Raw genomic sequence first — 14388 nt, 5'->3', positions numbered from 1 at the left:
GGCATTCCTGATTAAAATAGTCTAAGCAGAGGCTAGGTGAGCCCTCAAGATCGATTCCTGCTCTGAATGGGTGTGAACCAGAGGACTTCTCTACCTTTTCTCTCTCTATATGACATCTAAGTATGTAAAAAAATTATTTTAAAGCACACTTATAAAAATTCTAAGAAAGATACAGTGAAGTTGTAGGAGGAGGAAAGAAAATATTATTGGAGAATCAACTATTTAAATCATGGACTTAAGTCAAGAGTTTATTTCATAACTTGTACGAAACGACTTCTGTTTCCATGAGTCTGTATCACAAGCCTCCAGCTCCACCTTTCATCATGCACTGTGTTCATTTCACTGCAGCTAAGCCCCTATGCTCTCTTTTTGGCACTTAATAAGAATACTGACTGGCGCTGGGGATTAGAGTGAGGGTGTCCCTATATACACCCAAGATCTGTGTGCTAAAGTGTCAGAGGCAGGAAGAGCAGAAGAGCAGAAGAGCCCCCGGAACCCTCCTGCAGGCTCTGCTTCCCATTAAGAACGCAAAGCATCCAGCAGCTGCTTCTAGAAAGGAGCTCTTGCCACGGCATCCACCAGGATTCTCAGAAAACTTGGCAAAATCTGTGCTCGTGGCATTTGTGTGAGGAGAGAGTCCGAGTTCTCATCAACGTCTCAGAGGCATTTATGACTAAAAGAGTGAGCTCTATATTCAGGGCAAACCTGCATCCCCTCCTCGGGGGCTGCAGCCTTCTCACTGTTGTGCGGGGTAGGGGTTGGGAGTTAGAAAGCTGATTCTGAATGGTCTCCAACTCTAAAGCACCAGGGGAGAAACCGTGGTTGCAAACACCTTTGCTCACAGGATCCTGGGCCCCAAGCCTTGATCTTTCAAACTATGAAGGAGTGTGTGGCCCTGGGCCTTGAGGACACAGCGAATGACAAGTTCCCAATGGCTTGACAGGTGCATCCCTCTTAATCATGGCCATGTAAAGACTCAAGGGGACATGACTGGCCACTCTGTTACTGTTATTACTAATTTAGTTACCAACTTTCCTGATTAAAAAGAGAACATATAAAAACACTGCCTTAGTCAAAGATAACCTCATGCTCACAGTCACACAAGGAGGCACAGAATGAATCTTCATGACAATATTGTTATTTTGAAAGATTACCCCTTCCCCTACCCAAATCCCCACCACCACCATGTACCATTTGTCAATTAATAAAAAGCATTCCAGTACTGTCTACATTGAAAATGGGAAGGTGGTAAGACAGAAATGGAACCCAGACCAATATCAAGAGAAATGTTTTCCTTCTCCAGAGGCCTTTAAAAATAAGACTGGCACTCATCTATCTGAAATGGCTCCAGCCCTTTTAAGCAGAGAAAAGAAAGTGAGCCTTTGAGGACCCTTCTACTCCTGTTGTCCTAAGTTGTGAACATCTAAAGTGACTCAAAACCCAAGTGCTCATCTCGTGCACAAACCACAAGCACATGGGTGCCCAGGGACATGATGTGATACAAGGGCAGACCAATCGGTGGGTCTCCTGGCCACACCTTGGGAGCAGACAATGACACCACGGCTCTGAAGCATTTTGTGCTACATCGTTTTGAAAACAGATTCAGGATTTGCAGCAGATTTTCAGTAAGTGATCTCACAGAAATGTTTTCTCTTTCAATTTAAAAACATTTGCTAGTATTGATTGAAATGACGACACTTCAACATCCACCTGTGTTTATGTTAAATCTGTAATCAGCGATGGTGATGTAGAAATATACAGTCAATTGTCACTTCAAAACACACAAAAATTGGACATGCTATACACTTCTCTTTTAAAATGTATCTGTATTATTTTCACCAATCAAAACACACATAATATATTTCATTACAAAACATTAGGCAATATTACTTTTGAGATATGCAATCTGAGAGGTCACACCTGTATTTACCACCAGCATGAAACATCAGAGGCGTTACATTAGCGATCAAGCAGTAGACCTCGTAATCATCACCATGACTGACACAGCATCAGATCCGCATGAAACCAGCATCCCATTCAACCTTTCAACCAGGGACTCTGCCTGCCGGCAAGGCCCTGCTGAAGGTTTCCTTTTAACACTGTGGCTCTGAGTTTGCATCCCACAGGTAAGAACAGAGCCACACTAGCATCTCCAGACCACAGCTGTCAGCACTGAGCAGCATGTGCTTCTAGAATGCTCTCCTACTTGGACAGACTCTGCTCTCTGGAACCTGCACTTGAAATCAAGACCTGACAAAGGGGAGGCAGTCATTTCGGTTTTGAGTGAAAACAAACAAAACGAACCTAGATCAAATTCCAGGCTAATAACAAATTACCTGGTTTATAAAAATATGTGTCCAAAATAGTTACTTCCAGGGTTGTGTACAATATAAATTACAAAAATAAAATAGAGAAGATGAAAAATTGAGCACATTTTCAGTTCTTATCAGCATTCATCCACAGCGACCAGTGTGAAACCCTGTGCATTGCACCAGGACCTGGCACACCTCCCTCGGAGGGGACCCTGCAGGGGGTGAGGTATTCCTGTGGAGCTCTGCTGTCTACAGCCTGTGGCCTGTCCTACGTGCACTCCCCACCACCTGATGGAAGGTGGGCTTGGCACGATGTGGGCTCCATCCGTGAACACAAACGAAGGAGTGAGCAGGAAGCCCTCTGTGGGGTGCCTGGTGAAGCGGGACTTCCCTGTACCCTCAGCACCTGGTGCTGCATTTACATAAGGCCAGGGCAGATAATACATTTTTAAAACTTTTCCCTTTCTTCGTTTTTATTTTAAAAGATAGATTTAGTAAAGCTTTTAAAAGAATGTACATTAGAGAAAAGGCCATTTTAAGATGCTTTTACATGTATAGTGATAACGGTCTTCACTATACCATCAGCCTCCAAACACAAAAATCATCCTAAGCCCCACAAAAGGTGTTTTTGTCTCAGTCCAAGTTAGTATCTCCATCTTGTACTCGGGTGTGTCTAAATCTCACAATATAAAACTGATTTCAGTATTAAATTTGCTCATTAAAGGTTCTACTTTCCAGTAATAATACCAACCAACCAATAAGATACAACTGGTGCAGAGAAAATAAAATATTGTAGTTAATATTTATAATAAACTGTCTTATCAAAGTTCCTCCTCAGAACAATTCTAGAGAATGGTGACCCAACAGCTTCCAAAATAATTAAACATGAGACAGGAATCCGTACAGAATAAGCTCTAGGAAAAGCATTATGCACACAGGTAGCCAAAATGTGACCATCGGTAGCTCCATTTCTGCAGTGACACTGCATACCCAGCATCTCAGTGAATTCTGAATGATTTCCACATGCAAAACTCTGAAAGCATCCATTTCAGGTGAGCAGTTTAAATCAGGAAATATGCAGCAGTGAGCCACGACTCTTTCAGGGCCTCCTCCACACCCTCTGAACACGCACCATGTCCCTGAGGAAAAGTTGCCAACACCAACTGGGAAGCCACCAGCAGGCGTTCGGCATCAGCCTGCTCCTCACAGACCACAGGGAGATTAAGGTGCTTCTTTCAGGAAAGAAAGAAAGCCCGGAAGCCTGCTGTGTGGGAAAAGGGAAACCTGCCTTGCGAAGTCATGTTCACCTTGAACGATGAAGGAAGAAGGGACCCATCTCGCTGTGGGCAGAGCGAGTCCTCAGTAAGTGCCTGTGATGGCCTTTAGTGGTCATTTTGCAAAACCCTACTCTAAAGGCAATAATGGATTCAAGGAGCTATGTGCCATCATATTACTGAGATGGATTGTTACGGGGCTAATAAAGATGGTGAATTTCTAGGTAGCATTTTAAACTAATAGTAAGTTCATAAGACCAAGAAAAAAAGAGTTAGGGTCGACAAGATTTTAAAAGTATATGTCTAAGCAGCACGAAACACAACTTGGAACTTTGTCATGCAGTAAAGCTGAATGTGCAGCCACCATACTAATGTGCATGTAAATGTCTTGGTTTTAGCAGAGATAATTCTCAGCCCCAAACATGACAAATTTTTAAAAAGTTCTATTTTTTTTATTTATTAAATAGATGTAATTATATTTCTTCTGAAACACAAAAGATAGAATAAATCATACCATAAACGAAGGTGAGATATGATAATATGATGGTGGCCAATTAATACACATAAATCTATTTTTTCTGGACAGACACCAAAGTACTTAAGATTAAGAGGTAATTCTAGAAACAGCACTACCTGGAAGACTATTTGGCATTTAAATATTGATTTCCAAAGTTCTAGATGGCAAGTTGGAGCAAGCACTGTGGTCACATGCATATAAGTCCCAACAGTCATTGAGGATGAGAAATTGTCACTACCATTACCGTACAATTAAAGAAACAAATTCATTCATTCTAATTGCTCACCTGAAATGACCTTGAACAAAATCTCTAAAAGTGTGGCTTGCACTTTGTTCTTCAGACATAACCTGCTTCACTATAATCTAGGCAGGCAATGCTATCAGGACTGAGCAGGGGCAAGGCATCATGTTTCTTACATGCAGAACATGGACTTTTTCTATTTGGTTCCATCAACTCCTGGGCATTTCAGGCCCATGGAAGCGAGAGTTCCTCACTGACAACAAGCTTGCTATTTCGAACTCATCATCGACAACCTTCAAGGGGTCCCGTGGAGGCATCGAGGCTGCTGTCTGTGTCTGAGGCCAGCGTCTGCTCGGTGGACATGGATGAAATGTCATTGATAGATGATGACTGAGAAGGAGTGGCGTTGCTACTTACTGCTGCATCTGTGCTAAGAAAACCAAGCATAATAAAACCTGAGGCACGACGCTGCTGCACACCCGGCAGGGAGCCGCAGGGCGCTCCTCGCTTGTCCTCTGTGGTTTCCCGTCCTAACTATTAGTATAAATGATGAGTTAGATGACTGTACATTTTGAGCTTTTCCTAGAGTCTTTCTTTAGGCCCAGAACCCCAAATATTCCTGTCTTTCCCTGAAACATTCTCCTTTTCTTCCTAGTGGCTAAGCATCATATATGTATTGATGTATAATCATGTTAACTACTTAAAAATGCCTGCTGGGTTAAAAAGGATATTAAAGAAAATTGCTGAATGTATTCTAAAATTATCAGTATCTCAAAAGGCTTAAGCCCAAATAGGATTCAAATGCCACCAGACATTTCAGTTATAATCGCAAACACTCGATCCAAGGACAAAAGCATCAGCTTTGAAGAATTCTTTTGCAATAAAAATACCTTCTAAAATAAGGGCTGTATACAAACAAACCAGCAAGAAAGGGGGAAAAATGTGGTGTCCTCCTGTTCATTTTATTTTTGTTTTAGAAATCTCCAAAATTGACATATTAAGGCAAATAAAATTATCCTACTTGCTACTATCCATATTTTGGTCTGGTCTGAGCAAAAATAAAACATTCAGGCTCTCAGAGGTTAGTGTCTGCAGTCTTAAATGTGGGCTTAATTAACAAAAAGCACCTAATCTCATGCTGAAGTTACACAACCTCTAGATGACTGACCCATTTGTCTTGCTGAATATAAAATTCCATAATAAGAAGCAGTGCACACAGGCCATAGAAGTTGGGTGAGAAAATCTCTATAATGAGGAGTTTCCGTGAGAAAAACAGGTAGCCTCCCACAGACTTAGGAACAGACATGCTGTGTCTCTAGTGATCACACAGTTGCCTCGCTGTTAGGCTTCTCCCATTAGGTAGGTCGAGGAGAAAATGGTGTAACTGTACGAATAATTTTCTCAAAAGAAAACCAAACTCATCTTAGTTAGATTCACAATCGTTTTCTTTTTAACTGGGTGTGGGCCAGGACAAAGTGGGCCATGCACATCGAAAAGGCTTTACATTCAGTTTCCTCATCTGTAAATGGAGCTGACAGCAGCTGCTGCAAGGATGGGACAAGAATGTTTACAATGAGGCTGGTTCACTGCTTGGCACCTCAGTATAACGTTAGCTGCCACCCCCAGGACAAACCCAGATGGGAGATGAAGCACACACAGATTTTCAAATCCAGTGCTGGTCAGGCTGGCACTTAACACACTACTGCCATCGGTAAAAGTTGACCAGGGAGAGAAGAATGCGATCAAACTATTAAAGCGATGACTAACCTGAAGGCTGATCTTTGACAACACCGTTCTTACTTCTTTCTTCCCAGTCCATGACTTCTTTGTAAATCAGCTCTGCAAACAGAAGTGCAAGTGAAAAGGCTTCCTCAGTTTCTTAGCATCTCTAACCCTTCTTCCAAGTCAACGGGAACTACTTCAAGGGCACTGGGATGTGTTATTTTTAATTGTGATACACAGTTAATTCAGAAACACAGTCAACCTAGACCAAACTATCCATGTTTTGATAGATTAAATCTTTTCAACCCAATTATTAAGGCCACCAAAAATGGAGGTGGTTCTGGGTCCATGAGGGGATTTTTAAAAAATATATATTTTATTGATCTTTCACAGAGAGGAAGGGAGAGGGATAGAGAGCCAGAAATATCGATGAGAGAGAAACATCGATCAGCTGCCTCCTGCACACTCCCCACTGGGGATGTGCCGGCAACCAAGGCACATGCCCTTGACCGGAATCGAACCTGGGACCCTTGAGTCCGCAGGCCGACGCTCTATCCACTGAGCCAAACCGGTCAGGGCCATGAGGGGATTTTTAAAAAGGGGGCAGGTAGACAGAGAGAGAGAGAGAAACAGAGAGAAAGAGAAAGTTAGCAAAGTGGTTCTCACAGAACATTTTAAACTATTGGATGCCCTCACACGTGTTTGTATGTTTCTCTGTCATTACTGTGGTTCTCCAAACATGACCAGCATTCACATGTGAGCTAGAAGCACCTCCAGACTGGCCAGAAATTAATCCAAATACCTAACTTTTTTCTTGGCTTCAACTCGGTTTTCCTTGGTAAGAAAAACAATTAACTATTAAGCAATGTATTAGGGGGCTCTAAAATTTTAGGATTCTTGAAATAAAAGAAGCCTGCCTTTTGCCACAAAGTGTGGCTGTGTGTAAGGCCCTGCTGTGTGTGTGCACGCAGGTCACTGGCACTCCAGGCACCCTGGGGAGTGGTCCAAGTCACCTATTTTGACTTGTGCTGGCCATGGTTCTCAATTACTAGTGATTCAAACTTTTAATGAAAAATCATTAGTTCAGTCTCTTTATTGCTGGTTTAGTTTGTTGTGAGTTGTTTGGTTAATCTCATAGTGGACTAAAATTTTTTTGCATATTTGTGATCTGCTATTTTGCCCAAATTCTATTTTAAAACACATATACAACCACATGATTTATGAATTCAGCATACATTCAAATGACCCCACTGAAGTCCCCAAGGTCTGCTTTACGGGCTCGTAAATTGGGGCTACCCAACATTTTGCAACATATCATCAAGGTGGGATATAATTAGTACACTTAGTTGACAAACCAGGATTTGATCATGTAAGGTCATGTGAAAAAGCCCTTATTTTTCTCTTTTAAGGCCAATGATATACAATTCATACATGTTCCTTTTGAACTCTGTTACCTTCGAGTTCTTTTTCTCCTGGGAAGGGGGAGAGGGAGGGTAATGGCCTGCAGGGTTTCTTGTTCCGGCCCCCAAAGGCTATTATTGACAAGTGAGAAACTGCCCCTTCAAGGACTGCAAGAAATGTCATAAGTATGGATCAAAATCAGCTCCCAGTTACCTTTCCATTCTTCAATGGCATGTTCTCTTTCTTCCAACTGGGCATCGTAAATTTGAGGTGGTGGCTAAAAATTAAGTTACACATAAAGTCAATTAATTTACAAAATAATGAGGCATTAAGAAAAGGGTAGAATCACTTGGAGGACTTCTAATATATTTATGATATGGATGTAATTTCTTTCAAACATGGCTTATGCAAGATTTCTTCAAAAGTGTGATATTATATCAGTTTTAGAATCAAAATAATTAAGAAAAGATTAACCAATAAAATAGAGCTCTTATTGTCATCTTTATAATCACATGACCTCAAAACACTTTAAAGCTATCTGCTCAAATCTATATATATAAAAGCCTAATATGCAAGTGTCCCCTTGGGAGTTCGATCACTTGCTATGACATGTGCTGACCACCAGGGGGCGGTGCAGAAGGAAGGAAGGCTCCAGCCAGCAGCCAGCAGCCGGGGAAGGAAGGCCCTGGCCGGCAGCCGGAAGGCCCTGATTGGCCCTGATCGCTGGCGAGGCCTAGGGACCCTATCTGTGCACAAATTTTGTGCACTGGGCCTCCAGCGTAATTACAAAATGAGTCATCACAGGCTGCTTCCTAGAGACCCTCCCTGGACAAGGCATTGTGCTAGGAAACAGAAGGGGGAGAACGCAGTCCAGATTGACAGTTCTTCTCGTCAGAACTCCCAAACCCATCCACCTCCACCCATAAGTGCACTGATCCAAAAACTTGCTTAAAAATCACATGCTTATATATCAGATTCTTTTCATATAAAACAATATTTAAAATGGAGGTTTAAAAAAGAATAATAAAAAAATAAAAATAAAACGGTGGTTAAATCCAGAGGCCAAGACATAAAAATGAGTTCCACTGCTGGCACACAATCAGCATCCACTATGCGCTTCTTCACTCACAGCTGAGGATCGCCCCCAGTGTGCTGTGGAAACATGCACACGGGCACCAGCTCAGAGTGGAGCGCCTCTAGCAGGTGCCCCCGAGAAGGACCAACAAACTTGTGATTTTCAGCAAGTTTCCTAGCCTGACTGGGTGCCTAAACAAGATGATGTAACCAAAGCCCAACACACAATGCCAGGTACACATGGAGCTTTAAAATGGCGATATGATGACCACACGGCAGCATCCGCATCCAAGATGAGTCTATGGCCGCAGCATAAACATGTTCACTTCCTAAGTACTGAGCTAGAGCCCCAGGAACAAGTGCTCCAAAAGGGGCCGTGACCCATCACATGGGCTCTTTGTGAGCCTCCTAATGTAGGACTTGCTCCCCTTATGTAGACATTCCAGACCAGACAGAAGACCCTAGGAAATATAAGTCCCTGAACATAGGTCTTTTCACAAGAGCTGCTTACCGCTTCTGCTTCAGCAGGGTCATACCACACAGTAATGTAAGGGTGACGCAAAGCCTCGTCCACAGAGATTCGCTTGTCAGGGTCTATCACTAACATTTTTGATAACAGATCTCTGGCTTGACTTGCTAGAGTAAAAACAAATATTAGATTAGTAACCAATGCTGTTTATCTGAAAACTGCACTATGAAGAACTAACTGTGACAGCACAGAGAGAACAAAAATGGGTCTGGCTGGTGTGGCCCAGTTGGTTGAGTGTTGTCCCATGTCATTTATCTGGGGGGGGAGGGGGCGGGGCGGGAGGCAGCTGATCGATGCTCATCAATGTTCCTACCTTTCTCTTCTTCTCCCTCTAAAATCAATAAAAAGATTTTTTTAAATATATGAACTTTGAAAATTGTTTGATCCTTTTCCACTTTAGGTCAGCTGAGAGCCTAGGAAAGGGTAGGTGTCTCTTTCACTAGAAATCGGGCTTTTGGATGTGGTTTCAGCCTCTAGGTCTGGAAGAGGAAGACAGAGTCCCAGGGAGCGCCTCTGCCAGGGAGGGTGCAGAGCTGAGCGGGGGCACTGCCCTCTGTGCAGACACGAGGCACGGGTGAGCATTTATTTCTGATGTCGTTCCAAAGTGCAACTAGAACAGACCTTATAAGCCACACAATAATCTCACGCTGGCACAGGATGGGCACTTCCCAGGTGCCTCTGCTTTGCCTACCTGTATACAATGTTGTCAACATACACTTTAAAAAAATCTAGAGATCAGTAGTAGCTAAAAAAAACCAACACCTTCAGTAACTTAGTTCAATGCAAGGCTCACTGAAGTTTTGACAATTAGTTGACATATACAGGCAAAGGAGAGATGGGGCTTTTCTGATTGAGGGGCAATTTACCTTGATGTGGAGAGAAACAAATCTCTTTCCCCTTAAATCACATTTTAGTGATGGACACAGGAAAAGGGAGAAGGAGCTTCTTTTGAACTGAACTATCATTTGTTTTCTGACTTTTCAATGGGGCTAGATCCTTATTCAAGCATCCTGTGAACCTGGAAACGTTTAAAACGTCAGCTGCTGGAACTAACGCAGGAGTCTTTCTGACTGGTGGGAATAGTTTTATTTGGCCCATTTAGTTAAGCCATTTTATTGAGGACAAAACTTCTAGGCCTTGAAGCTTTCTCTCCACAATGCCTTCATTTTAGCCTGGAAATGGTTTTACTTGAAGGTTTCAACTATTTTGTTTCCCAATGTTCACAGGTTTTAGAATACAAACATGAAAAATGAACGCTTCACCCAAATTATGGAAACAAGGAAAGAGGCTAGCTTACTTTTAATTTTGTCTCGTTCCGATTCTGATGGGAATATCCAGTCTGGAAAGAGTTCTTCAAATTTGATTCCAGGATACTTTGGTCTGTTTTCTACATAATTCCTCACAGTTGGCTGAAGTTTCTTCATGAAATCTGCAGACGGTGTTCCTAGCTGCTCAATAACTTTATTCCACTGATCAATATCTAAGGAGTCTCTTGAGGAAAATACAACTGAAATGCCTTATATTCCTATTACATGAAGTGGTATCATTCAAAGGAAAACAAATTATATTTATACCTGTCGACAAGTAATTAACTAGGCCACTCTACGGGGCCAGCAGAAGCATTTTGAAATAATATTCAAATAAGGTTTGAGTTTCCAAGTTTAGACCATTAAAAAACAAACAAAAAAACTCTTATACTCTTTATAAACTATGATCACAGTTTATTAAATCAATACAATGAGTTCTATGTGCCTTCCCATTCTAGATTGAAATAAAGGTATCTTATAACTGAAGAATACCTATGACAGAAATGCTTATCTATGAAATTAGACAGTAATTACAAGGCAAACTGAAGCCAGTTTTCATACTAATGCTATGTTAGATCGAAAGCTCCCTAAACTGGAAGACCTATGGGGCTTCTCAGTTCACAGCTGGGGAGCCAGAGCCCTGTGAAGCAGGGCCCACATCTGGCACTTGCTACCATTTTCACTTGAAAAAAAAAAAAAGTTGTCAATACTTGTTTCTCTAATTCCCAGCCTCTTGCTCTCTCTTAAACATCCTCTTGTCAGGCTTTCCCTATCACTCCATGAAATCCAGCCCACCCAGGCTGCCAGTGACCATCCCTCACCCCAGTGGTCATTCTCAACCCTGACCTTTTTAACAGCGTCACCCAGCTTCCCCCTCAGCCACTCCCACCCCTGGCTTCTAGAGCCTCTCCCTCCAGGAGGGGCCTCTGTCACCTTCACAGGCTTCTCTTTTCTCTGCCACCCGAGGGGCTTGGTCCTCCTCCTTTGTCCTCTCAGCACTCACTACCAGTACCCTGTCTTTACACAGCATGGCAGTCTGACCATCCATCTTTGTTTCTCCATCCCAAACCTCTTCCCAAGCTCAGCTCTTGATATCTCCAGTGTCTGACATACGTCTCAGAATCCTAATAAGGCTCACTGAAGGGCTGACCTTCAAAACAAATACAGCGTTTCAGCCGCCTCCCCGTACCATCCTGGTGGTTTCCTTGTGTTAGCCCTTGACCTTGCAGGTCTACCCTCAGCTCAGCAGTTGGGCCATCCTTTTCCACTTTAGGTCAGCTGAGAGCCTAGGAAAGGGTAGGTGCTCAATCAATAGCTACTGGGGTTATGTCTATAGACTACAGAGGGATAGGCGACAGGAGGACAGTCCCAAAAGCCTGGCTGACATCCGGGGTGTGTGAAGGCACCACCGAGCTCTCATTATACCACAGAGGAACCAAGGCTCAGAAGGGCTCTGACTCCTCAAGGATGCAGACACCATGTGGGAGTCAGAACTGGGCCCCAGGTGGCCTGGCTAAAGCTTCCTCTCTTATGGACCATGCTGGGACAGGAGCTCCTTTTCTACTGCAGGCCACAAACCTAAAGCAAATCTATAAGAACTGCAGACTGCTTTCCAGAATCTAATGTTCGAAAAACTGGCAAAATTATCTTTGAAAAATGATGTTAATCTCAGTGTGTGTTCTGAAAATGACATTAGGTAATCTTATATATAAATTATTAATTACAGACACTGTAAGATGTTAATATGTAAAGTAGGAATTTTAAATTACTTAATAATGCACCAAAAAGTACCCACATTTTTCATTTTTGTACTTTCTGAAGAAAATATTTCTTAATACAAAAAGGAAAGGCATAAAATGAATAAGAATTGAGACAAACTGAATGTTAGATACTTTTAAATGATTTAACTTTAGAATATGTCAATTTTTCCCTTTTTAAGTGACTTTATTTGTAAAATAAAGGCCCCCTTCCTTACAGTTTGAAACAAGTGAATTTAAGGTAGATTATGGGAAACTACTGGAAAATTTACTAGAACAAAATAAAATGCTGCATTTAACCTCACATAACATCTGTGATGTGGTAAATAAAATGACAGGAATAAAACCTTTTCATTCCAAGTTTGTGTTGTGAATAATTTATAATACAAAAAAACTGTCCTCATAAAATTATAAAAAACTAAAATTAACAAAATACAAACACTGACTACACAGCTTGATTTCCTTTAAAAAACACAACACATCAATTTGCCAATGAACAGAGACACTTAAAGCTTTCATAACAAAAATCAAAATCAAAGACTAATGAAAATATTAAGTCGTTAGAACACAAATGAAAAAGGGCATATGTGAAGAACCATGTTGGTGTAAAAAACACTAGAGATGGAAGAATATGAGGAATATGAGGAAAGAAAGCTATATTATCTATTTACTTTGTGCTATGTCATTAATATGATTTCCTGACCACAAGATAAGTTAATCTTTGGCATTTTATATTTATTTTAGACTTCCCAGTGTCTCACAAAATACCTTTAAGCAGGTTTTTAAAAAATTTCTACAAAATGTCAGCAGAGAAACAAGAAAATTTACCGTATGTTGTTCCTCACCAACTTTCACTTTAATCTTTTTCACTTAGGTGTTATGTAATGTGCTTCCGTTCTTTGGGGGAAAGTATTTTAATGCATACTAATAGCTAACAAAATAGCATATTAATTAAATTATGCAGGAATACTTACTGGCCTACTAAATTTAGACAGCAACTTGCCTAGTTAAATTAATTGAGTGAACTAAATAACATTTTCATTTATATCAGAATATATTCATCAAATAGTAAATAAATTTCTAATAAGCTATTTTTTATAAAATTAAGAGCTAATATAATTAGTTTAACTTAACAAGCCTCAATAAAATCATTAGAGGTAGTCAAGTAAAAAAGAAAAGGTAAAACTGAACCGTTGGTTTGTGACACTAATTTAACAAACATAATAAAGCCCCTTACACCCGGTCTGGAACTATGGCGTTTTCCTTTTGAGCTCCGGCTGCTTGTAGTGCTTAAGGAAGCATGGCCGGGAAGGTCCCGGGAAGGATACGGTCAGTGCCTTGGAATATCACACAACCTTTCACCAGCTCGCCCATGATGCAACCCACTGACCAGATATCAACTGAAAATAAAATGAAATGATAAAATTATAAAGTGCCATGAACAAAACAAAGGTGAGGAAAAGGAATTCTAACAGTGTACTAAACACACAAATATGGAAGAACGAATTGCTAAGGGTGAGTTGAGCTTCACACAATGTGAATGGTTGCAGCCTCCAGTGTAGCCATCAGTGCACAGCAACCTGGGGCTTAAGTGGCAAAGATTCCAATACTTTACAGCTTAAAAAACAAACAAAACCCCAGAAACAGAAGTGCCTGTCCCCACACCAAGCTGTTTTAGCCCCCCGCCCCCCCGCCCCGCGCCCACCCTGTGGCCACTGCAGGTCTCCCTGTGAAGGATACAGTCTCTTCCTGGGAACAGGACTTTATGGAGAACCATTTCTGCCATGATGCACCCGACAGACCAGATGTCCACTACCAAACACCAGGTGATTAAAACCAGCAGGAGACCCACACATCCTCCTCCAACTCCCTCCCATAAAGACCAACGCAGCTGGTAACATGCGAACCCCAGGCCTCCTGAGGGTCCTTTTCTAAACTGTCCCGTCAGCAGGGCCCACAGAGGCAGGCTGGCTTTTCTGAGCTCCAGAGGAGGCCCTGCCAGGTGCCCTGACTTCCAGCGGCTCACCCTCTTCTGCGGGGCCAGCAGAACTCACGCCTCTGCCGGGCCAGCAGAACTCACGCCTCTGCCAGCCAGGCAGAGGGCTATCTAGTGCCCTTGCTGGAGAGGGGGCGCGTGGGAGAAGGTAAGCGGGAATCTACAACAGAGCCAGAGCGGTGTCCCAGTGGGAGCATAGGTTACGGAGCAGCTGAATAGATCTGAGGCAAAGCCCATTTCAGATGGCTGGGGCAAACT

General features: G+C 42.1%; 1 protein-coding gene across 7 annotated transcripts in view; it reads right to left on the bottom strand.

The window, feature by feature from the left end:
- Positions 1 to 1801: 1801 nt before the first annotated feature.
- The window catches only part of MAPK9 (mitogen-activated protein kinase 9), a 50991-nt gene continuing 38404 nt past the window's right edge, over positions 1802 to 14388 (bottom strand). For 3 of the 7 annotated variants that reach the window (XM_070416791.1, XM_070416794.1, XM_070416795.1), the window contains exons 7-12: positions 13463 to 13534; positions 10368 to 10550; positions 9053 to 9177; positions 7681 to 7744; positions 6112 to 6183; positions 1802 to 4769 (exon numbers count right to left, since the gene is read on the bottom strand). In XM_070416791.1, the coding sequence (XP_070272892.1) occupies positions 4627 to 4769; positions 6112 to 6183; positions 7681 to 7744; positions 9053 to 9177; positions 10368 to 10550; positions 13463 to 13534 (659 nt within the window). In that variant the 3' untranslated portion in view covers positions 1802 to 4626. Of the gene's footprint in view, positions 4775 to 5673; positions 5889 to 6111; positions 6184 to 7680; positions 7745 to 9052; positions 9178 to 10367; positions 10551 to 13462; positions 13535 to 13874; positions 13947 to 14388 lie in introns of those variants that run through there. The other 4 variants (XM_070416793.1, XM_070416796.1, XM_070416798.1 and 1 more) reach the window with 4 other exon arrangements.

The sequence above is a fragment of the Myotis yumanensis genome, unplaced genomic scaffold, assembly GCF_028538775.1.
Source record: "Myotis yumanensis isolate MYYU_CA2020_CCGP unplaced genomic scaffold, mMyoYum1.0.hap1 SCAF_5, whole genome shotgun sequence".
Taxonomy (NCBI): domain Eukaryota; kingdom Metazoa; phylum Chordata; class Mammalia; order Chiroptera; family Vespertilionidae; genus Myotis; species Myotis yumanensis.
This window is presented reverse-complemented; position numbering and strand designations above follow the sequence as displayed.